The sequence below is a fragment of the Plodia interpunctella genome, chromosome 6 (assembly GCF_027563975.2).
Source record: "Plodia interpunctella isolate USDA-ARS_2022_Savannah chromosome 6, ilPloInte3.2, whole genome shotgun sequence".
NCBI lineage: Eukaryota > Metazoa > Arthropoda > Insecta > Lepidoptera > Pyralidae > Plodia > Plodia interpunctella.
Window position 1 is genome coordinate 2,413,537 of NC_071299.1, and position 24,050 is coordinate 2,437,586.

Below are 24,050 nucleotides of genomic sequence, written 5' to 3' on the forward strand. Positions count from 1 at the left end.
ATTTCGATTACGTTTCTTGCCAATACTGTACCAATAAATGCATCGTTCCTTCGAAAATATCTGAAAACGGTTTTCAAGTAACAAGGTTTAAAGCGGATAAATTGGATTCCCCGCAGCGTCTGTCAGTTTGTCCGTGAAGGCAGTGCAATCTCGGAAACCATGTAGAATCTTGCTACAGTTTGTAATAACTTTGAATTATATATTTAGTGGAAGAAATAAAACTTATACAGTATTTTAAGACCGTCCGCTATATAACCGTGAAAATCGCATTTTATTCCAACCAGGAGTTTTTACGTGATGCGCGAAGAAGCACACAGATAGACACAAAATTTAAAATAAAATGTTTTATTATTTTATTAAAACATTTAATTTTTTATTTTATAATTAATTTTCTTTAATAAAAATAATAAATGAATATACGGTCATAGCCTACTTACAGTTTTATTAGGTTTGTAGATAAAAATAGTGAAGTGTTAATTAAGATTATTAGATGTTGTATAAATATAGAAGTAATTAAATAAATACATGACATTACCTTCAACTGATATAGGCCAAGATTAGTCTTAACTTATACATCAATAAAATGAAATCTTTTGTAAGCAAAATAGTTTCATATTATAACTGTAATCCATGTATGTTTGTCAGCCATAGACCGTCGGAACACATTCATTGCCAGACCAATCGCACGTACTCCATTTTATGACGTTTCTATAAATAAATACTCAAGTCATCATCATCATGTTCAGCCTACATCAACCCACAGCTGGGTATTAGGCTCCCCATTTTTCGTGACACTTCTTACGGTCCTGTGCCAGGCTCATCCCTCGCTTTCCCGTGACTCTAATATTGTCATCTGACCAGCGGGCTATGTATAATACTTATGCCGGCTCAACAGTATCCGCGATCTCAGACAACCGCCGCGCCGACGCGAATGAATGGACATTGCGTGGTTTGTATGAGTGAGCATTTTATACCGCGAGGAAAAAAACAGATATGTACGTCAAAACCGCCACATTTGGCGAACCGTTCGCCAATAGTGTTAGATATAATTAACATTTTAATTACACTTAAGTTTTTGAACGAAAACGAAACCGAACTTTTCATTACACCATTATGACAAGCTGATTCCCACGGGTTGGTTGGATAACAACGCATTACTTAAGCGCTGCGCTTGCGCAAACAGACAAGGTTCCGTCGAGACGTGTGATCTTGGGCTTGGGACAATGGCTACGTTTGGGACTATGTCACAGTTCAAAATGGGTACATAGTTATATTTTTTATGGGACGTGATGCTGTCAATGAACTTTTAGTTCTGTGGTCATGTCGTGGTAGAAAATCTTTGTGATCGTATAGGTAAAGTAATTGACAATAATGCCTTCTTTCACTCAGATGACTAACATTAGAACTAAGTAGTGTGTTAAAGTGTAAATAATAGGTAAATCGTTGAACTAAAGACAAACTAAATATAATAAAACTCACAGAATAAAAAGAAGTAGAGGTTTTATAATTTGATCAGCCAGGAATGAAACAATCAACCAATAATTTTTGAAGATGTGGCTAAGCTTTTGTACAATCGCCTACCTGCCTGACGTCAACCCTCTTTGGGGATGCTATTGTTACCTATAAACTGGTAAGACATGTGTCCCGTAGAATAAAATATTAAACAATTAAAATTGTTTTTTTCTCACGCAAGCCCACGTGGATTTTTTATTTCACCACAACAAATAAGCACCTACCTAACAGCTTGGCAGCAGTAGCAATTAACAGCTTGGCCTTGAAACTGCTCCATTAAGCCCAATGATTATGAATTATTATAAAAACTGATCAGATAACACTATGATGATGACGGTCGTGTGACCAACGACAGTGTACAGCCAATGATGACATTGGCTGTAGGGTGAATCGACCGGTTCACCGATCACCACCCGCTCTCGATCACTTTTACAAAAAACCTCTAAAATAACCGTATTACCGCGCGTGAAGTGTTAATTTTGCATATAAAGGGATGATACATCTATCCTTTTCATTTGTATCTGTTGTCTCTATAGCCAAATACGTTATTTTTCGATCAGTGAGCTGACGAAATTGATCCAGTGCGCTTGCGTGGTTGTTACCGCCAAATCTTAAGAAAAAAATAGTGGGACGTGAACATTGAATCGTGAGTAAAACATGTTTTTAATACAGTTTAAGCTTTGCTGTTATGTTTGTGGTGTTGAAATATAGTCATATTTCCTTCTTATGTAGAAATTTAACAAAAAAAGTGAATAATTTACTATAATATAAGGTGATCGCCATGAGACATTGAGAAACTAAGCTTCTTTTATTTTACGATCAGGTGATCGTAAGGGGGCGATTTTGGTCTTATCTTTATTGAGCTTTTGTAGTATCTTGCATGGTGTTGCCGGGAATATTAACATTTACTTTGTTCCATCGTAACATGTTTACTTTATAGATCAGATGGCGATCGGCTTAAAATGAAAAATAATCATAAAATTATATGCTTTTTACTAATGACAAACCAAGTGATCGAGAAACAGCCTGTTCACGATATTTTATTTTTTCTATAGGAAAATATCAGTTTTAAGTGATCGTATACTGGTCAGTTACCGTTTGGAAACAATTTTTGTTTAGTTTAGAATTATTTTTAGTGATCGACAATTGAATACTTTACGACCACTCGCAAGTACTAGCTACACATGCGATCAAAAACAGACTGGATCGCGATCCTTACATAAACAAGGTGATCCGAAAATGGTCTGTTGTTGACTATTATTTGTTTCTTACAAAAAAAAACCTTTTTTGTGATCGTATTTCAACTGAATAGCGATCATCGTTATTTTTTAAAACAATTTTACGTTTAATTTGTAGGCGGTTATTGGAAATTCGTATTGAACGTTGCGAAATTCTGTATAAAGTTACAAGAATTTCGCACCCACTCACTTTAGTACAATTCCTGACTTTCTCGCATAGCAAATAACACTAACTTGGGTTTAATGCTTGGTGTGTATTGCATGATTTTTATGCTTATTGCAGATGGAACCAAAATCGAAATCTAAAAATATGAAGCCGAAAAGGAGAGAAAAATTGGTATGATGATTACATTAAAATCAATATTTTCAAAAATTCTATGAACATACCATTCTTTACATAAAAATTAATATCCCGTTTACAAGAGCATAAGGGCTCTAAAGACATCAATATATCATTGTCACAAGCAAAATATACTGAATTATATGTAAAATATTGGCAAAAGTGATGCTAATTTATATTCATTTTCTATTCTTTAGGTGGGTGTGTCGAAAAAAACAAACAGGCGTCTTTTTTCATACAGAGAGGAAGATCTTACAAATGCCATAGAATCTATAAAAAATAAGATAATGGGTTATAGAGAAGCCTGTCGATTTTATGGCGTGCCATTTGCCACAGTGCATGATCGTCTTAGCGGTAAAGTAGCAATCGACAAAAAACCAAAAGTTGGTCCAAATCCTGTCTTAGGAGTGGAAGGAGAGGCAAAACTCACTAAATGGATTCTGGATATGGCAAAATGTGGGTTTCCTATAAGTAAACAAGGGCTGCTAGAGAGTGTATCGAAAATTATAGCAAAAACTGGTATCAAGACTCCATTTAAATATGGAATGCCAGGAGATACTTGGTATCAAAAATTTCTTAAGCGGCATCCAGAAATAAGCATTCGTGAACCCGAAGGTATTAATAATGCAAGAGCTGCCATAACTGAGAACCGCATCAGACATTGGTTCAAAGATCTGCGAAATTACATTATGTCTATTGATGCGATGGATATATTTGAAGATCCAGATAGAATCTTCAATGGTGATGAAACAGGGTTTTCCCTATGCCCAAAAAGTGGCAAAGTTTTAGGACCAAAAGGTTACAAAAACTTATTCATAATTAAAAAAAATAATGAAAAAGAAAATATAACGGTCTTATTGGTATTTTCAGCAAGTGGAAAATTGTGCCCACCGTTAGTAATTTTTCCGTATGTAAGACCCCCAAAAGCATTGGTCAACAATATGCCCGAGTCATGGGTTCTTGGTCGTTCTGAGAGTGGCTGGATGAAAAGTGATGTATTCTTTGAATACGTCACCAATGATTATAATGATTGGCTGATAAAAAATAACGTTAAGAAGCCCATTCTCTTATTTATTGATGGACATAAATCGCACATGACTTATGCTTTGAGTGAATTTTGTGAAGCAAATGATATAATTCTATACGCATTGCCACCAAATAGTACTCATATGCTCCAACCGGCTGATGTTAGTGTATTCAGACCACTAAAACAGAATTGGAAAAATATAGTTAAAAAATCAGACCAAGCTGTAACAAAATTCAATTTTTGCTCCATTTTAAATAATACCCTGTCACAAACTGAGCTAAAAGACGCTATCAGAAATGGGTTCAGAAAGTGTGGCCTATACCCGGTAAATGAAGATAATGTTGATTACACAAAATGTGTAAAGGATACACAACTAAGAGTAGAGAAAGAGAGAAGAGAGAAAAATTCAAGATCGAATAAGAAAACTACAGCGACTGCAAAAGAGTTTGATGCAGCAATGAAAGTAATATCAATAATTAAAAATGAACTGTCGGAACGTAATATAGATTCAGAAGTCGTTTTAAAAGAGATAGAAATTTCTAAAGCAACATATCTCCAAAATAGGCGTTCTAAATCAAAGACGCCTCGAAATTCTGCGGCCTCAGATCTTAGTACATCCATTCTGCCTATTGAGATGTTAGCAATGTTTGACGAACCTGAAACAAATATGGTAAAAGATGATGAAGATCCTCAAGCTGCAGCACCAAATCAACTTACAACTAATATGACAACAGACATCACTCCAGAAAACTTAAGCTTTGAAGAAACTGAAACCAAAGAAGAGCAAGGTGTTTCACAACTTTTCAAAAGTACTGATCTCGACCATTCGAATTTGCTTGCTTCTAATGAAAATATAACTTTACCTGACCCAGGTTCATATATTTCATTAAATAACATATCAGTAATCCCTCTTGATGAGATAGAGATATCTCATCAAGCGCAATCCACACAATTATTGATAACTGAAAATGAAAACCAATACTATACATTGAACGTAACAGCAGATATTCATAATGATAACAATGAAAATAACAATGAGACACCAATGCCGATAATTGATAAACTGTTATCCTTCGATGAAGTCTTTGAGCACCACCTACATTTCCCAGAGCCAAAGGCATCCCCAAAAACAGTAATCCGTCAAGTTAAGTTGCCAAGCGCAATTTCATCACAAGCCTGGCGAGACTACTACAAAAAAAAAGATGAAGAAAAAGAAAATATTCAATTACAGAAAAAGCTTAAACAACAATTGAAGGAGGAAGAAAAGAAAAAGAAAGCAGATGAAAAGGAGAAGAAGAAGAAAAAGAAGGTTTTATCAAAAAAGAATATTAATAAAAAAGATACTTTGTTATGCAGTGAATGTGCTGAAGAATTAATTAGTGACGTTGAAGATGATTTGGAAAAAAATATAGGCTGCGATGTATGCATTCGCTGGTTCCACTTAAAATGCACAGAAATGCGCGAAAAATCTTATTTTGAAGCAGCTCTAACGACCTATAAATGTTCATTTTGTCAAAATTAATAACTTTTTTTTTCAATAAATAATACAATACGATTTCGACTTTCATTTCATTGCCCTAGAGTTCCTTTTTGAGTGGTTTTTAATGATCGTAAACAGGCGCAAACTGTTGAACGTAAACTGACGAAAAGCGATCGTGAACTAAAAAAAACACACTTTTCGATTATTTGTAAATTTAAAAATAATAGATAAATAGAATTATTTATGAAGATGGGTTTATTAAATAATTTGTAAGTTTTTTTATGCATAAAACACAATATCTAGTTTGTAATGCATCATTTTTTCAAGTTATGACGTTTTAAAATCGAAACATCGACTAACTGATCGTAAACCGGTGGATTCACCCTACACTGTCGTCTTGAAGGTTGATGTGGATCAACCTTCCAGATTTTGTTGCAAATTCGCCAGTAAATCATCACATATGAACATAGATCGACAAAAAAAGAATAAAGTCATAGATCCAAGTACGGTTTATTAAAAAAATACTAACTAATATTATTAATGCAAAAGTAAGTTTGTTTGTGAGATCTCACGCTCTATCTACACAAACAATCTTTTTTAAATTTTGTATACATGTAGTTTGAAGTATAGAGAAGGACATAGGGTACCTTTCAACTTTTCCCGTGGGAAATTTACGCGGGCGAAGCCGCGGGCTAAAGCTAGTTAAAAACAAATTCGCTACAAATGTAACTTTTATGTTTTAATGTTTGATGTCGTCGGGTCAACTATATCTATTCCAAATTTCATCAAAATCGACCCATCGGTCGGCACAAAAACCACAAACTTTCACATTTATAGTATTAATTATAGTTGTATGGATGTTGGATAAGTGAGGTTAACTGTACGAGTGCTGTTCCTACGTGGTCGATTACAGTTTTATTGTTGTAGATAATAACCCAGGGTTGGAGTGTCAAGGTGTTGGTTATCTGACGTCATATACGACGTACGAACACATCTTATACGATGTCGTACGAGGCGAGCAAGGGGCACATAGTCCAGGCAATTGATGGACAACAAATAGTACCCACGGAGAGCTAAAATGTTACGCTGAAGTTTTGAACGTAACCGGGAACTTATGGAGATGAGTGCACTATCAACAGATCTAAATTTTGTACAAAATTAGTAAACGCAACTTTTTTTTCATTTTCATGCTGCACCAATAACTAAGTACAGCCGGTAGCAGATCAATATGGTTGATTTATTCCAGTTGATGATATGGGTTGCTCCTCATGCTCTCCTTTATGGGTTGTTCCCACTAGTTCTAGTGGACTTTTGTCACCTATATACAATATGGAAATAAACTCTAATTTCGTTATCAGGTGGGCGTTTTTATCAACTTAAAATATTATATTTCAGAGTTGTCAAAACATTTGAATATGTAAAAGACTTGAGAGTTTTTCGAAAAGTATTTTTGTTAAAAATTTACTGTTTAAACCACTGGCTTGTTTGCTCACAGTTTCTGTATGATAATATTAAATTCTATTGTATGTTAATTGTTTGTATAATGAGAGACAGAAGCAAACCAGTTTTACTTCAAAACTTGTTAGTTTCAAAAAATATTTGAAAAAGAAGGAAAAGAAAATTCCTATATGATATGAAGAAATGCTGGCTTGATGTCGTCGAGGATTATATGCGTGCAAATGATCTAACAACTAGGCATGCCGTCGACCAGGCGAAATGGAGACGAAAAACTAGTAAAGCGGACCTCGGGCTCCGACGCTCAACGTCTAAGGAAGCAATCGGAAATACGCCACAATCTACTACTTATACTGTTAAAATGGGCACATTTTTATCTCCTAGGGACTAATATGGCGATCATTGTAAGAGAGTATCTGGGGGCACGGCAGTGCCCCCGCTAGTCGAGCATTAAAGCGGCACGGAGGTACCATCCTTTTCTCTAAGCAATTTAGGCTAATTTTGAACTCCAGTAACTTCTGTGTGGATAAAACAGGAAGCCTGAATTTTCAGTAACTAAGCAGGTATTGTATAAACACTGTATATTGTGTAATGTAATTTCATTCAATTTGATCCAGATTTACATATATGTTAGGAATACTGTTAGCAGATATTCGTAAAAAATTTGGCTATCAGCCTCATAAGAATATTTGAAATCGGTCTAGTGATACGCGATCAAAAAAACTCTTCTCTTTTCAACCTTGTCAAATTTAAATTTAATTAGTATAACTAAATAATGTCCTTGTCTGCAAATAATAAATAAGTTTAATTTTTCTAATGGCTAATTAGAAGCCCCATGGTGTCATAATGCCTCAACTACTATTAATTAATTTACAGGGATAATGTGATCATTTTTATTAAGAACTAGCTGGTCTCACGTCATGTTTTAAAAGGTTAGTAATTTAATTAAAATGGCGTATCGTTAATTTCATTAGTAACTCTAAATTTTTCATAATGTATACTGATGCGACTGTGCTATAGAAAAATACTGGCTATACTGTGTTTATTTACATTTTTTTTACCGTTTTTACTATTTACAAAATGTCATAACTACCTACCTACTTAGAAGGAATAACTGGTGTGATTTTCTTCTGTTACTGAGAAGACAAATAATAACGTCAATTATACAGATGTATCAATATTATACGATATCCGAAAATGTAAAACACTAATCTATATAACCCAATCGATTATATTTGCATGTCGAATTAATTTCTATAAAAATGGAAACACAGATCTCGTAAATTTGCTAACCGGAGACTTTTCAATATGTTACATAATCATACATAATGTAGATCATTTAGCCAAAGAGCCACTTTTGTAGATTGCAATTTTATACATTTCCTGTTTGCATAAAACGAAAGCGTGCATAAAATTTATGCACTCATATTTTTGTTGGTTTAACGAAAATTGAAACCGATGTTACATTGTGTGGAACTTGAATCTTATTACATGCATTGTAAGTTTATAAGTTTATTATAGGCCCGTCCCGGCTTCTCTCGTGCAAACATAATAAGTACCTAATACACATATACGTTCCTCTTGAATCCCTCTATATATAAGTCACTCTAATATACCTAAAAGAGTTTAATCTCACTTATCGCTGTAACATTAATCGATCTAGAACGAAACGTCAATTTATTTCGAAATGCATCTGGTTATCTGACGTGCTAAGATAAGATCCTGATATATTTTATTGGTTAACATAAAATAATATATTTTGTAAGTCCATTAGCAGGCAGGTAACATTTTTTCGAAATAGTACTCGAATTTTCGACATTACAAAAAAATTAAACTCGGACTTAAGTCTAGAATGGGTTATAAAATTAATGTTAAGACATTTCTCACGAAAAAGAAATGAACTACGTAATTCTAGTAGGAACCGAGTGCATCTGATTGTGACATGGCATGCCGAAAACTGATGTAGCGATAGACGCGTGGGAACGAGCTACATAGTCTCGACTATTTTTTGGAAATAACATTTTGACAGTAAACACCTGGAACGCTTTAAGACCCAAAAATATAGTTATAGTCATCTCAGCATCCAATACGAATTTGTGAAAAACAACAATTCATAAAAAATGAGGGAAAAGAAAAAAATATTTAAATGACGAAAAAGATGAAGTCTGCATTAGTGCTCTGTGCGGCGGAGCCAAAACTTATTTAAAACATACTTATTAAGTATATCTCAATATGGCGTCAGACGTACATAGTACCTTTATTGCTGTAAGTGCTCTAGGAGATGAAATTGACATTAATTGTGGCTCTGCTACGGAGCATACTCTCCAGCAGAGCTACCCAGTACATGTAGGTACTCAGGGAAAGACAATTGAATTAAAAACAATAAAACAAAGATGATAAAAGCTGTTGTTAAAACTCCGGGACTAAGTACAGAGTGAATTTTTAAAATTTAGTTTAATTATTCTCACAAAAACATGTGTGACGAGCATTGTAGTGCACACGATAGAGAATTTTATCTAAACTTCTTCAATATCTAAATTTAAGTACGTAAATTTTTTTAACCTTCAAACTTATTTTATAAATACGCAATTTGATCTGGGAGCACCGAATTAATATAACACGTAAATTCTGTATATGTTTGACCAAATTACGCGACCTTATTGCAAATTGCACGTTTCTGAGCATCGTGGGACAACCGAATACACAAGGTCGCTTCCTAGTTTGGATCATCAACTGTGTGTTAATATTTACATAATTACAATAACAAACATTTTGGGGAAATTATACATAACTAACTTATATTGTGTTCACCAAGGATGCTGTGTGTCTGTATATGTGTGTTGTAGTGTGTTGTATATATGTCACAGATATTTTTTATAGGTTGATTATAATATGGATGACTGTTATAAAAAAAAATACATTTTAGGTATTCTTAAATATTAACGTAAACTAAACTTAAACAAATTATTTTATTGTTATATACTTGTTTACTATACTAATGGTGTCCATGGGCTGCAGTGTTTGCTTACCATCTGGCGACTTGCATGCTCGTTTGCCCGCTATACTATGTAATTATATAAAAAATAGCGAAATTATATAATTTGAAATCAACAATTACCTACAAAAACAAAGTAGGTAAGTACTTATTTTAGTCAAAGTCATCGTGTTTACGCCACGAGACCGTAAATAAATACTAAGTCACACTCGATCACTTCACTTGATCTTCAATGGTAGAAGTACTTAAGTAAGTACTTAAATTTTTACATGTTGTATCTTTTGAATCTATATAGATTATGCCTAATATTTATGCTGTATAAATAAATTAGGACGTCAGAGTAATATTACTTTGACCAGATTACGTCTTTTATAGATTCATGGTAATCAATTAAAACCTTGCACTAACTGAAACATGTGTAAAGGATATTTTTATTCACTTATACTTCGATATCTGCAAGACGCGAATGTTTAAGGAACTCTGCTTGTGACGTATGTATCTAAATTATAATCAATTTATTTTATTTTATACCGCAAAATTATTTATTTGTAATGTTTCAAAGTGTGGTTAAAAGTACCATATGTACGTTTTTTTCATTTGGAATCGTTTTTGAGTAGCATATTAAAGAAATATGCGTAACTGAAAATCGACCATGTAGTTTCATCTTAAAACTAAGTCGACGAATGTAGTAATTATAAAAATATATAATAATCAACAAATAGTAATATAAAAACTGATAATCAATAGAATAGTAATTGATTTACTGAAATTCAATATTAAGTAATTATGGACAAGTCAGCCCCTTTTCAATTGCTGCGCCCTTAAAAGGCCTTGTTCATTGTTGTTGTTAATTGTTCTATTATATACTAGCTGATGCCCGCAACTTCGTTCGCGTGGTCGAACAATTTTTGGTAAGAAGTCAAAATTATTGAAAAATTTCTTTATTATATATACATTATTGGGGGTCTTTCTTTCAGGAGCCATGTTATTATGATACATTATGAATAAAATCAACACTTTATCTGTTACTTACATTAAGGATGCAAAGAATTGAGTAATGAGTAATTAAATATGTGTAAATACTCGTTAGAGTGAGCAAGATGCACCAATACAGCTGGCAAAGGTTGCACGGAAGCTAGATGATGCCATGTTTAAGTTATTTCCTGCATCGTGAGCAAGGAAAATATTCAGAATGCATTCGATATTGACGTTGAAGCTTAGAGCCAGCTTTGCAGAACTTTCCTTTCCGCTCTGTTTAATCTGTATTCTATTTGAAGTGTGCTAAATCGAGGATCATATGAAATCGAGTCTGAAAATGATTTTACTTCTTTATTAGTATAATAAATTTGTGTGCCTTTGACCTTAGTCTAACTTGTGTGTACCCCTTTGGATTTTGGTTCTCTTGAGATAGGTAGGTAACTAAAAACGTACAGTCTGCCACAGAGAAATCTGACCCCCTAAGAGATGGTGTTCAAATCGCGGGAAGGGTCAGATTTCTCTGTGGCAGACTGTACATAGGAAACCATATTCACAAGTCCGAACACTTTTCATGACAAATTTTTATTTGTAATTTAGTACTTTGCATTTCGGAACGATTGCCGTGAATAGGTATTTCTTTTGTCAGTTTATTCTAACTAAAAGTATTAATATAAACCTATCTATAGGTAACAAACCTAACCGTGTTTGCGGTAAAGATCTCTAAGATACATCAATCAAGAGCGTTATTTGGTAATCACCGATCACAGTGCGATCGTGTGGGCCACGTAATTGGCACTGCTTGGTCACGGCGAGCGACTCCTAAACGCGGATCGAAACCGTATCAAAACCGATCAATCAAGTGGCGGATGTGTCTTTGAGCTGTGTCATCACCTCTCTCTTCCTTATGGCGAGGAAATTGAGACCTTTATCGATCGTTCGTGGTATATTTGTGTTCTACAATTTTCATTGCATGTTTCTGTGGGCACATGTCTTAATACGAAAAACGCTAGGATGAACGTGAGCAAGCAATTAAGTACATTTAATTTAGATATATGTAAATTAAATGTAGTTAATATAGCGTGTGGCATAAAATGTTTAAGAGATCAATAATTGTTCGACACATAAATTAATGAACTGAAAATATCATAAGTAGGTAAGTGTAAATAAGTATGAAGATAATTACGTGAGCTGATAAGCTTTAAATTAAAAAAAGTGTTTGCAAAAGTGTGTCTAGAATTGTGCTAATGCACTTACAAGAAATCTGATAATATCAGATTTCTTGTAAGTGGAATTTATGTATAAAATATATAAAGCAATCGCTAGGCCTACAAATAAAAATCTACGTAAAATTCAACGTTTTTCTTGAGCATTTTCCGACACCGTTGTTATTAATTCCCTTGACATCATGCAAAAAGACTTTATTAACAGAATTACCCAGGCAATTAAACAAAGAATGATCGCCAAGTGAGAAAATTAGTCTCATTTATTAGTCCGCCATTACATCGAGAACAAAAGAACAAAGTCAATGGCGTATTGCAATACGACAGATCTACGATTAGAGATTAAACAAAAGACTGTAGGCGAAGCTAGTATCGAAAGTCAATTACTAGACTTTTTAAACATTATCTAGATCACAAGCAGTATCGTGATTGGAGTGAAGAAATAGGAAAAAAGTCTTACGGTGAAAGTCTGTAAGAAGTGTCTATGCGTTTACTCAGTGGAGATTTTCTCCGCTATTATATTATAGGCATGAGCATTAGGAGATGGTTTACTTTATCGTTATCTATAGACCACGGAGATTAAACAAAGATCTGTTATGGTCACGATAGTCGAACGAAGTCAAGACATAAGGAATTGTATAGTTTGCATTTGATTCTATCTTTAATCTTCAAAATAAAATGAACGGTACAATACTCGTATTTCATAAAAAAGAAAATTTATGTTGACATTTCATGTAAGTAAATTCCGTAGGGCGTTAAGTCCGCTACTTGTAATTTTTTAAAAGTAATAAACCTGCACAAAATGCACTTTTATTTCAAATTCAAGTTTCTGTAATCTATCACCAACTGGTTTTCCAGTGACTTTATTTTTAAAATGTGTTGTCTCCTCAATCAATTTAGCGCGAATGAGCGTTAAATTCATAATGTCTAAAATTGTCCAACTATGCAAGGCACGATTAATCCTTGTGCCAAAAAAAACACAAAATTTTCACACCGGGACAAAGGAAGCAAAGGTCCTTTGTTTAGGACAAATGGGGAAATTTAATAGTGGTACAAAACTCAGTGGTACGAACGAAGAATGAATCATCAAATCAAATCCCAACACAGTGGAATTCACCAACTTTTTTATTATAGTTTTTGAAAATAAAAATAAAATAATCCAATAGAGCCCTGTGTGTGTACACTGGCTTTAGCTAGCGGCTACACGTTTTGCCTCAATCACAGCCTTAGCCCAGAGTGCGTGCATAATAATCACATATCATTATTTATCGCACATCATAACGCGTCGACACTTGTGAGAATCCATGAGGCAGATTTTCTTGTTTTCTAAAAAGTATAGCATGTAAAAATTGCTACAAATTTCTTGGTGTATGATAAGTCACAAAATAAACATCATCTATTAGGTACTAATGTAATGTAGCTTTTGTAACCATCTTAAAACCAAATATCAAATACTGGGAACTGCAAAAGGCTAACAAATATACATACGTATAACGCATACAAAAACGCTTACGCTCTATATGTATATAAGTATACATTTTGAGAAGTATTTTGTATAAACGATCTGCCAATGGTATCGTATTTTACCACATCGCATATATGTGTATATAGGGAATTTGTAGTTTTGTACATTTTCAACTTATGAAAAAATACAATTTCGTTGTTTAATGTCAAAATATTTTATTCGAGTGGCAAAGTTGTCGGGAGGATCCATACTTTTTTATCAGTCAAATATGTTTGAATTGTGTAATATCCATTAAATCCATAATACGCTTTATCCATTAAATGTTTATTTTATTTTTGTAAATATTTACAGTTTATTGATATTAATCTCAATCTGGTCTCGCAACCAATCCACCCTTCCATTGCATCCCATCCACATAAGAAACCAACCATAACTCCATATCATAACCAATACGGCTGTCGTTTTTTACCTGATACCATACAATAAGAATAAATTGTGTACAGCCAGTGACATCAAGTGAGCGTACACTTATTTATGGTAATGTTGCACAATCGCTTCCGTATTTGACGTCGATTTACTAAACATTAGTGCCATTTGCTACTATCTGCTACTACACTGGTACGATCAGAAGATGCGTGCTTCGATCGGCGACATCATATCATCAGATAAGTAATAAAATTGGAGGTATTTAGGAGCTAGTGAAACCATGAGAATTATATTATGATCGTCGATTTAGAACTGTATAAAATGGTTGGCTGGTAAAGATGTGAAAAAAAAAATGATGGACCAAAGTTTTTAATTACTGAAAAGTGATTGGATTGACACAATAATTCACAAAATGAAAAGTATAAATAAAAATGCCGCAATATCTAATTAAAGATGACACTAATGTTTTTTTCGCCTTACTATTAAAATGTGCTTTTTTATTAAGCCTTTGAAATTTAGATAGTATTAGGGATCTATATACTTCAAGGAGTGTTTGACATGGTTGAAGGTAATCCTAACCAACTCGGATATAAAGATGTTTAGGTATCATGTATGGAAATATATTTCTTCCAAACCTATCCACCTTATCTAATAATCTACTATTCCCGTGCAGAAATGCACAATAAAACATAATTTAACGACTATTGAGCACATTACATTATAAATTCATACATTTTGCGTTTAGCAAACTCACTATAAAACTAGCTGCAACTAAAGATTTTATTTTCAAAATCAGAAAGTTTTTACGATTTGAGAGTTACAAACATTAAGTTTTGCACTTACACAAAATTAATTTTATATTTTAATATGATTTTATATACTTGAGTTAAATAATCATTTAGTTAAATAATCATTATTATGAGGGCGACTTATTTAAAATAATATATCAAATTTTTTTTTGTTAAAATCATTTCAAAATAAGATTAGGCTTATCGAAATTGAAATCCTTCTACAATCAACGGATTAAGAGTACAGAGAACAGCACATCAACCTGCCCAAATTCTTTGCAAACTCGCCACTATCACCGCTACATAAAGAAGCTTGCTGGTTCTCTTGACATTCGGTTGGCTGTACCTACTGGGCGTTATTTTTTGTGCGTAGTTGTACAGTTTATTTAGTATTCCACAGAGCCAGCCCACACGTGCGAGCTCTGCATATTTTATTTTTTAATCTGTGGCGAATTAAGATTACTCGTGCGTACACGACTCCATCAATAAGCACAAATTTTATACGTTCTAACCAGCGGTGGTTCACTCAATTTATTCCAAGCTGGATACCAATAAATCCCTTATAGGCATCAAAATAGAAGAACAGTGTAAACACAGTCCTTATTTAGGCCTTATCAACGGGAGGATATGGAAAGATCCTATTCTAGGGTGGAACCACACCTCACAAGAATTCGTAGCATGTTATTTTACATTGAACAAGTAAATGTATTTACTTATCTTTCTAGAAAGAAATATATCTTTATTTCTTTCACGGCTTTGGGTTGTCAACTAAATAAGTTGGGTAACAGTTTCTGTTAAGGCTCCATTTGTTCCTGCGTAGGCGTCATGCGGTTACCAGTTACCAGCATAAATGGGTTAACTGTAAAATAGTCTCAATTGAGAGATTTGTGCGAGCTAGACTAGTGAAAGTAGGCATTGTAATGGTTACGTTAAACTTTGCTTTACTCTATTTAATGTTGCCTATCTAAATCTTATACATTGAAGGTGTATCTTAAATTAATTTTCTTTAACCCTCGAAATAAATTAGAATATCTGCCTTTCACTGATGCAAATAAATAAAATTGCCTCCTGGCAATTTTATATAAAAGACTATCTCAACAGCACGAACGTAAATAAGTAGTTCTTCCAACGGCGCGGCGGATCATAATTATTCACAATTTCTTGCAAAATTAGTCGATCAACAGAGACAAAATTTTGTCAGTGTCTTAGATTTATCAAAAAGAAACATTAATCTTTCGTTATCTTGAATGGAGAAGTTTCCGAGCACGATTTTCAATCAGTACTTTGTATTGGCTTGTTTTAAAACAAAAACATTTCAAAAGTTTTAACGAGAAACAAATGCCTACGCTTTGGAGGTTATTTATAAAAGAAACTTGTAAACAGAGAACGAAATAAAAATAAAAATGAGACAATCCTTTTCTCCTTATGCCGCAAACTTAGGTTTTCCCTGAACGTTATACAAAGGAGGAAAAAGTACAACCTTTTTTACTTTGCCACAAAACTACATAAGTACTTTTCTTATTTTATTTGACTTGGCCTTTTAGACATCTTCAAGTACAAAGGTCTGTCGCAGTAGACAGATCTTATTTTGTCTTATTTTGTGTAAGTCCCACTAAGTTGGAGATGTTCTCTTCGTAATGTATTTTATTAACCTATTATGTTTAAAATTCAGTCGTAAACATTCAGTGACATTAAATTAAAAGGCGGATTTAAGTGTATTAATTACTGACATTTGGATTGTCATTGAATATAATTTAATTCAATCAATTTTATCATTAATTTTCGCCCACGAATAAGGCAAAGTTATATGTTCCATTAACGAATCTGCAATATCACACGAAAGTCCGCTCAGCGAGCATAGTAGATAATATATAATAATGTAGCTTCCTCCTGGCGAATGAAATTTTACACAGGCAAAAATTCGTTGCATTAGGCAAAGTTGCGATAACGTTTAGCAAAAATTAACGAATTTTAAATGACAATTTTGTTTAAATGTCTCTAAACGCCCACGGCCCATCCTTTACCGGTCAGAAACGTGTGCACTGAACTTGCTAAAAAACTAGACAGAACTGCCAAATTACGAAACCTGTTTAGAGTTAAGGCTATCGGCAAAAAATATGTTGTTTTGAGACTTTATCTTGCAGACTTATTGTGTAAAACTTTTAGGTTTGTAATATAGATGTCGGTGACATAGATTAATCATACACTATTTGACTTCCTTGTGAAGGCTATGTGCGGCTTCTTTATACTAGAAGATTACATAAAATAAAATTAAACCTGCTACGCGTCTATTGATTATACAATTTCTCAGAGGGTATTAAGGGTCATGTTAATAACTTACTGGATTGATTGCACCACCTCTTATTCTGTAAAAAGAGAAAGAAAAACATTAATATTGAGAACTAAATAAGTTATTGAGAACTAAAGAAGTTAAAAAATTGCAAAAAAAATATTTACCAACCACACAAGTGCTTTAATCTATTGGCGTAATTTTGTTTAAATATTGACAGTATCTAGGTACCTAGCATATTAAAAAAATTAAAATGAAAAAAAAAAGATATTCTTGCAGCGCACGATAATTATCGCAGAGATGGTTTAAAACACCGGCAGATGTTACATATTTGGCTTTATTAGCAGCTTTATTTTTGGCCCGAGGATTTCTCGCAACGTGCAGAGGCCTCGTCCACCCACACTCACAATCAGTGCAATATAAACAATCTAGCTTTTCCCGCGACTTTGTTCAAACTTCGTTTATATTAAATTCTAAAATCCCGTTTCTCCCGTTCCCGTGCACATTGTCCTCCTCTACATTCCCCATGGAACCTTTATACCAAACTAGCTTTTCCTGCGGCTTCGCCCGCGTGAATTTTCCTCAGAAACATTTATTTTTCCTGGACGGTACCCTATGTCCTTTTCACACTTCATACTACATGAATACAAAATAAATTTAAAAAAGGTTGGAAAGCCGATAAAGCGTGAAGAGGTAACAAACAAACTTTGTCTTTTATAATATTAGTTAGGATTACAGTTTTCTGTGCCCAGTGGTTTCACCTGTGTCGGTCAGAAGAATTTTAAACCTGTCTTCTTCTTCTAAGCAATTTTTAACACAAGGGTGTACGCCCCCAATACGTACATTTTAGATGTAATTAATAATTGCCAATTAGGGGCCTTATAATTGCATTTCATGTTACCCTGCATAGACCTGACACTGTGGTACCAATGAATTTACATTGAAATTAGATGCCTTAATGTTCGGTTGACTGTAGATACTTGTAGTCAATATTTATTTGTTTAGGTGATGACTTCATTCGTGTGCGAGCTTCGACATTATAAATTCACTGTGTCTAACACGTGAATTTTAACCGTGAAGCCAAAACAAATTGATTTTGTGAAACTGGATTAAGTGTATTTTATTTTTCTTTGTTTTGCAATATTCTCTTGTTTAGTTAGGTACGTTTTTTCGTAAATAAAATAAAATATAGTTACAGTGACATAACATATTATTTGACAACTAGGTTTGTAATTATTGTTTTCAAAAGATTACCTTTCTATCGTTACATATTAGGTATAAAACAAAGTCCTCTTCCATCCATGTCTGTCTGTCTGCTCGCGATAATCTCAAAAAAATACTGCACTGATTTTCGTGTAGTTTTCACCATGAGCGAAGCCTGAACAGGCCGCTAGTTCACTAGAATTTTTGTAATGAAAATATCACTTTTTGCATTTTTGTATGAGAAAATGTCAACCTAGTCTAGTGTGTGATTGCCTCTTATCAACTTCCACAAATTAGAGATTAAGATTTAGTCATCAAATGTTATTAAACTGGCTGGGGAAACACAATATTCAAACATGGCAATTGTTTACCGGCATGTTTACAAACAGTTTTTGATTGTTTAACCTAAATTCGCAACAGGGCATTCCCACACTACACTATAACAATAAGATACAGATGTACATACAGTGTAACTTGAAATAATATCCTGGACGCACTTAAGTATGTGCACTTTTGGTGTCAGGTACGATTCGGGGTGGCCTTTTCGACTGCATTGGTCGGATAGGCAGTAAGTGCATAATATTAGTGTTAATGTTATCTATTTTTAGTATAAATTCCTATTAACACTACCATTTAAGTAAAAAAAAAGTTTGATCAGTGTCAAGCAAATGTCAAATCAGACAGAATAAAACGTAATATCAGGTAATATTTTTTTATCAGTTGGGACATTATATGATTATTTCTTAATTTGTTATTTTTTTGAGGAGAGTAGGTATATTTTCTTGAAAATCGAAAGGTTTATTGTTTATGCTGAACACAACCGGGAACACGAATAAATACAAACTATTTTCAAAAATTAACTATTTTAATGGCCACGTAGTATAAAATTAGTGATATTATCACCGTGTGAATTAACTGATAGGGCTAGTGACAGTTAGTTACCGTAATATACGCCAGTTATAGCCAATTAAAAAGCAAGAAGGAAATGAATTTAGCTTCTCATTCCGTCTAGCTCGGATCACGACCTTAACAGACCGGTTTCGCTTGAAATCATGATCAAACATTCAAACAAATCGATAAGATTCTAAACTATATTATCTTGTTTTTTACAGTCCACAAAAACTTATTTGTGCAAATTAAACCGCAGTTGATGTAACAATTTTTATTGTTAATAATATAGATGTTGTGGTCACTTTTGTGTTTGAACTAATAAATTTTGACTATACTCGCGAAAAAACAAAACACAATAAAACCTAATGGAAAGAAGCACTTTTTATTTTCAAATAATGATGGCCGACAAAAAAGGTTTAACAAGAACAGCTAACTGCAGTGTATTTTAAACCAGCGTCACTGTAATTACTCAGACAGCTCAAAATGTCCTTGCTCTGATTACAATAAAAAAGTAATGATCTTTGTCTCTGCCCGTTCAAGTGCGGGATGAGTTGACATTGGTTCGGGTGCTGGCTGTTTGGGATATATTTGAATTTAAAAAAAGTTTAAGGTCGTTCTGGTGTTTGATTCGATTTTTATGGAACAATTATTAGATTCTGTATCCTTTCTTATTTATTTAACTGGTCTATCATTAATCTAACCAAACATTTAAACAGTATTTAACGTTTTATTGTTACTGATTTATTAATGTTTTTTACTTTATTAGCTTATTCGAAAAAATAGAGTGGTAGGAATGCAACACAACATTTTCAAAATTCGAAATTGTGTACTTAATTATTGATGATTAAATTAGTACGAATCTTGTTATCAAAATAAAGAAGGTTCTCTAAGAAATTCAAGTGTAAAAAGAAAACTATTTCAAATAAAAACAAAGCAAACAGGCTACGATGGAAATGCTACAAGGAATGTATAAAACATGGAATACCGAAGCTGTTTAATAAATCTAATAATTGTATAAAATTACCAAGTTTGTTGTGAGAAAAATGACACTTAGATATAAACACGCCATAAAAACTACGTAATGGGGCAATCTATTTATTTATGAAGGCCCATTATTATGTTTTTGTTTCGTCTTACAATTTTTTGCAACAAAACAAATTCTGACTTGTCAAACCAACTACCAAATTATGCCATAAAAAAATTATAATGAATTACTATTATTACATCTTTTTGTCTTTTGTCAAGATAAATTTAGGTTATATCACATTTTTTTAAACTTTTTCTTATAGGCCCATGATCCAGGTAAAGTAGGTAGTGTGCTTTTCCTAAATTAGATATCTAACGAACCAATATTAAATTAGAACATTGAACGACTTGAAAAACATTCTATCTATGATATAGGTAGTCTTTTTTTGTCATAGACACTCCCGCGTAAGCATAATTTTAATATTGTCACGTTTCAGCTTTCTCCCAAATCATAGTCATCGCAAATCGAAGAGGCTACAACAAATCGAATGACAATAAGTAAGAACATAGCTACTTATTTACTACGAAAATAATCAACGGTACGGTGCTATAAATATGGCTATCAAGATGAGAAAGTTCCATAAAACAATGATTAATTTATCGATTGGATATCGATTTAAAATAAAATCGTTAATTGTTAAGTGGTGCAAAATCGAAACAAAACCAGTTTGGCGCCGTCGAAAGGCTGACGTGGTTCGTCTGACATAACGTGGCCTTCGAACATTGCAAATCGACAACAAAACACTCGATAACTTTATATTAAGATGAAACATATATCTAGAGTGCACCTACACTAATATAAGATATAACAGTTACATATCTCCTCCTCGTAGTTAAATATACCTACCTATGTATTTTAAGTAGTTAGGTGTACGTTGTCTTTGTGTAGCTTTTTAAATTAAATATTTAATAATAAGAGTGTACATTGCACCAACCTTTGACGTTACCCTATCCAGAGCGCCGGCGCCGTTGTCGTTTAGAAAAAAATACCTATTAATAACTAATTACCTATTAAAAACTAATATAAATTTAACGCCAAAGTACTGGTGCCACCCACCCTAAGGGTCCAATTGGATACAAAATGATAAATGGTGCCTGAAAATCAGCTGAAACACATGTTGACGGGACACAGGCGTTCGGTGGGCAATTTTCGCTCATGCAATAATTTTAGTTTTTGTAAAATTGTATCTAGAACTATGGCACTACATGTAGTTTTTAAAATAAATCGTTACTTTTATCCCGCCAAAATGTTCGAATTTCCCAATGCCCCGTTAGTAGTATGAGAAAAGCATGACATATAATGACAATACACGAGTAACAGTAAAAAATTGGCGGCAAAAAGCTGAACAAAGCTTCTCCGCCCAGCAAATACGACATTGTACCTACGATAACAATACTGACGCTCTGATCTCTAATTTGTCCTAACCCAGCTATAAATTGAAGTGGTGGTGATTGGGCCTGAGAACCGAAAGGTCCCAGGTTCAATTCTACTCATATCACATGAGTTTGTTTTACAATGTTATTCATATAGTTATTATGGGTAAATATTTTATCGACCGTCTTGCTTCTCATGAAGGAAACCATTACGAGACCTGCAGTCTAGCTGATGATTTATCAGCTACAATAAAGACCGATAGAGAAGGCAATGGCAAACTTGTGACCCTCAACCATGAGCAAGGACTCATATTCGATTAGGACGTATCGAATTAGTATTTTTTTTTCTTTTTAAATCATTTTTTTGTGTGTATTTAGCAAATCATTTAACTTGGAACATACATTCATTCTATACTCACTTCTGAGGGTGCGTTGCACCAGTCAACTTTGACGTTAACATTAACCTGTGCAGAAAAAAGCAAATTACGGCATTTTCTCTAAATTACAGCGCAGATTAAAGATAACGTCACTAGTCAACTAGTGCAACCCACTCTGTGTTAAGTATCTGAGAAACAATTATTGTCACAATCTGTTGGCACATTATATCCCGATGGTCACAGTTTTTTTATCGCCAAATCGATACTAAACTTGAAAATCTCATTACTTAAATCGCTATTTCGGCGCCAGGTTTTTGTTCACCACCTTTTTATTTGTGTGTTGGTCTGTCCAAATTTTGGTCGTAATTTCTCAACCAAGGCAGTGAAAGGCAAGGCCGACACACAATAGCGGCCGCAAGCTGACGCCGGAAAGACGATCCTATTCACGCAGGGGGCTTTGTTACTGAAGCCTTCTAGAAATTGACTCTAATCTAGATTTGTGAGTCTGTGCAGAGTTATCGTAAATCTAGCTTTAATTTATTAGTCGACATAATATTTTATAAGGTACTGGCCCATCCCGACTCGGATAAAACCATAATAAATTATACACTAACCTTCCTTAGGAATAACATTATCTATTGGTGAAAATCGTAAAAAAATCTGAGCGGTAGTTTTCGAGTTTATATACAAACAGTGTGATAGAGTATTTATAAATACTCTATCACAAAGACTAGCCAATTGTAAAGACTAGCTTTCTCGCGGGCCCCGGGGCTTCACTTCCGAGGAAATATCAGATAAAAAGGATCAAATATCATATAAGGAATAATTAATTCCTTCTGGTGAAGGATTTCGGAAATTGGTTGAGTAGGTTGTTCTGAACTTCATAAAAATAATGTAATCGCTCCTACTGCGTGATAATATCGCGTGTAGATCATGGTCCCTAAGGATAGTATTATAGTATGAAATAGTTCAATTATATGTCGTTAGAATAACAACAACTTACATACAAACAAGAGTTAAATTGGTGTTAATACAACAATAATTGTGTGGCATTAACTACGATATAGAACTCAGAAGCATCATTGAAATTAACAACCTAGTTGTTAGATGACATCGCAGTGTTTTCAAAGACATGAATAAGTAAGTTTTTGTTTTACAATTTTTTTAATATAGTACTGAGCAAGCAACTAATACTGGTTACTTTGAAGCGGCGGTGGCGTTGTGGTAAACCGAAAGGTTCCGCAGGTTGGAATCCTACTCGTGCCACAGAGCTTGTATACCAATCTGACTCATGTACCGTAGTTTTCATCGACCACCACTTGCTTCCGTTGAAAGAAACATCGTGAGGAAACCTGCATTCTGGTTGATTATAAACTTGTGTGTGCAATGGAGAAGGCAATGGCAAACCGCTCCCTTAATAGTGGCAAGAAAGTCGTTGTGTGTGTTTCATTCCACGTAATGACCACGACCCTCAGTCAGTCAGTCAGTCATGAAGAGATGTGATCTGTGTCCACGTGTCTATCATAACACCAGCTGACGATCATATAACCGACGAATAATTAATTACAAAAATATGTCAATTCTCCGAGAATGTGTCTTTGTCTGTGACAGACTGACGCACATCGCAGACGTCACTGTATCAAGAATGAACAATATTGCTATAGAAACGTAAAAACAATTGATATGAGAATTAAAAAACAATACATATTGATCCGGATCCAGCCAGAAAATTTATGCCAAATCATCAAAATGCCTCAAACGGCTGAATAAACAATGGCATTGATAGGTCTATTTTATTAGTTTTTATGAAGGTCTATAGATAGACATTAATTTGACATAATTTTGCACAAACTATACATGACTATATGTTGAAATATTGGAGTATCAATAAATTCTTTATTTCATTGTCAAAATTAAATAATTTATTCAGAAATTAAACCTTCACATGCACTTTTTCACGTCATA

The 24,050-nt window shown here is 33.8% G+C and overlaps 2 protein-coding genes across 3 annotated transcripts in view; one reads left to right on the forward strand and one right to left on the reverse strand.

The window, feature by feature from the left end:
* Nucleotides 1–24,050, reverse strand: part of LOC128670686 (uncharacterized) — a 50,412-nt gene that overhangs the window by 11,402 nt on the left and 14,960 nt on the right. Inside the window, exon 3 of one of the 2 annotated variants that reach the window (XM_053746549.1) lies at nucleotides 17,266–17,290. The exons of the other annotated variant lie outside the window; for it this stretch is intronic. The gene's annotated coding sequence lies outside the window, so the exon portion shown is untranslated. The remainder of the gene's footprint in view (nucleotides 1–17,265; nucleotides 17,291–24,050) is intronic. 2 annotated transcript variants of the gene reach the window in all.
* On the forward strand, nucleotides 1,898–5,639 carry LOC128670887 (uncharacterized). The gene is made up of 2 exons (XM_053746903.2): nucleotides 1,898–2,158; nucleotides 3,288–5,639. Exon 2 carries the CDS (start codon nucleotides 3,378–3,380, stop codon nucleotides 5,637–5,639), a length of 2,262 nt encoding a protein of 753 aa, XP_053602878.2. The 5' UTR covers nucleotides 1,898–2,158; nucleotides 3,288–3,377.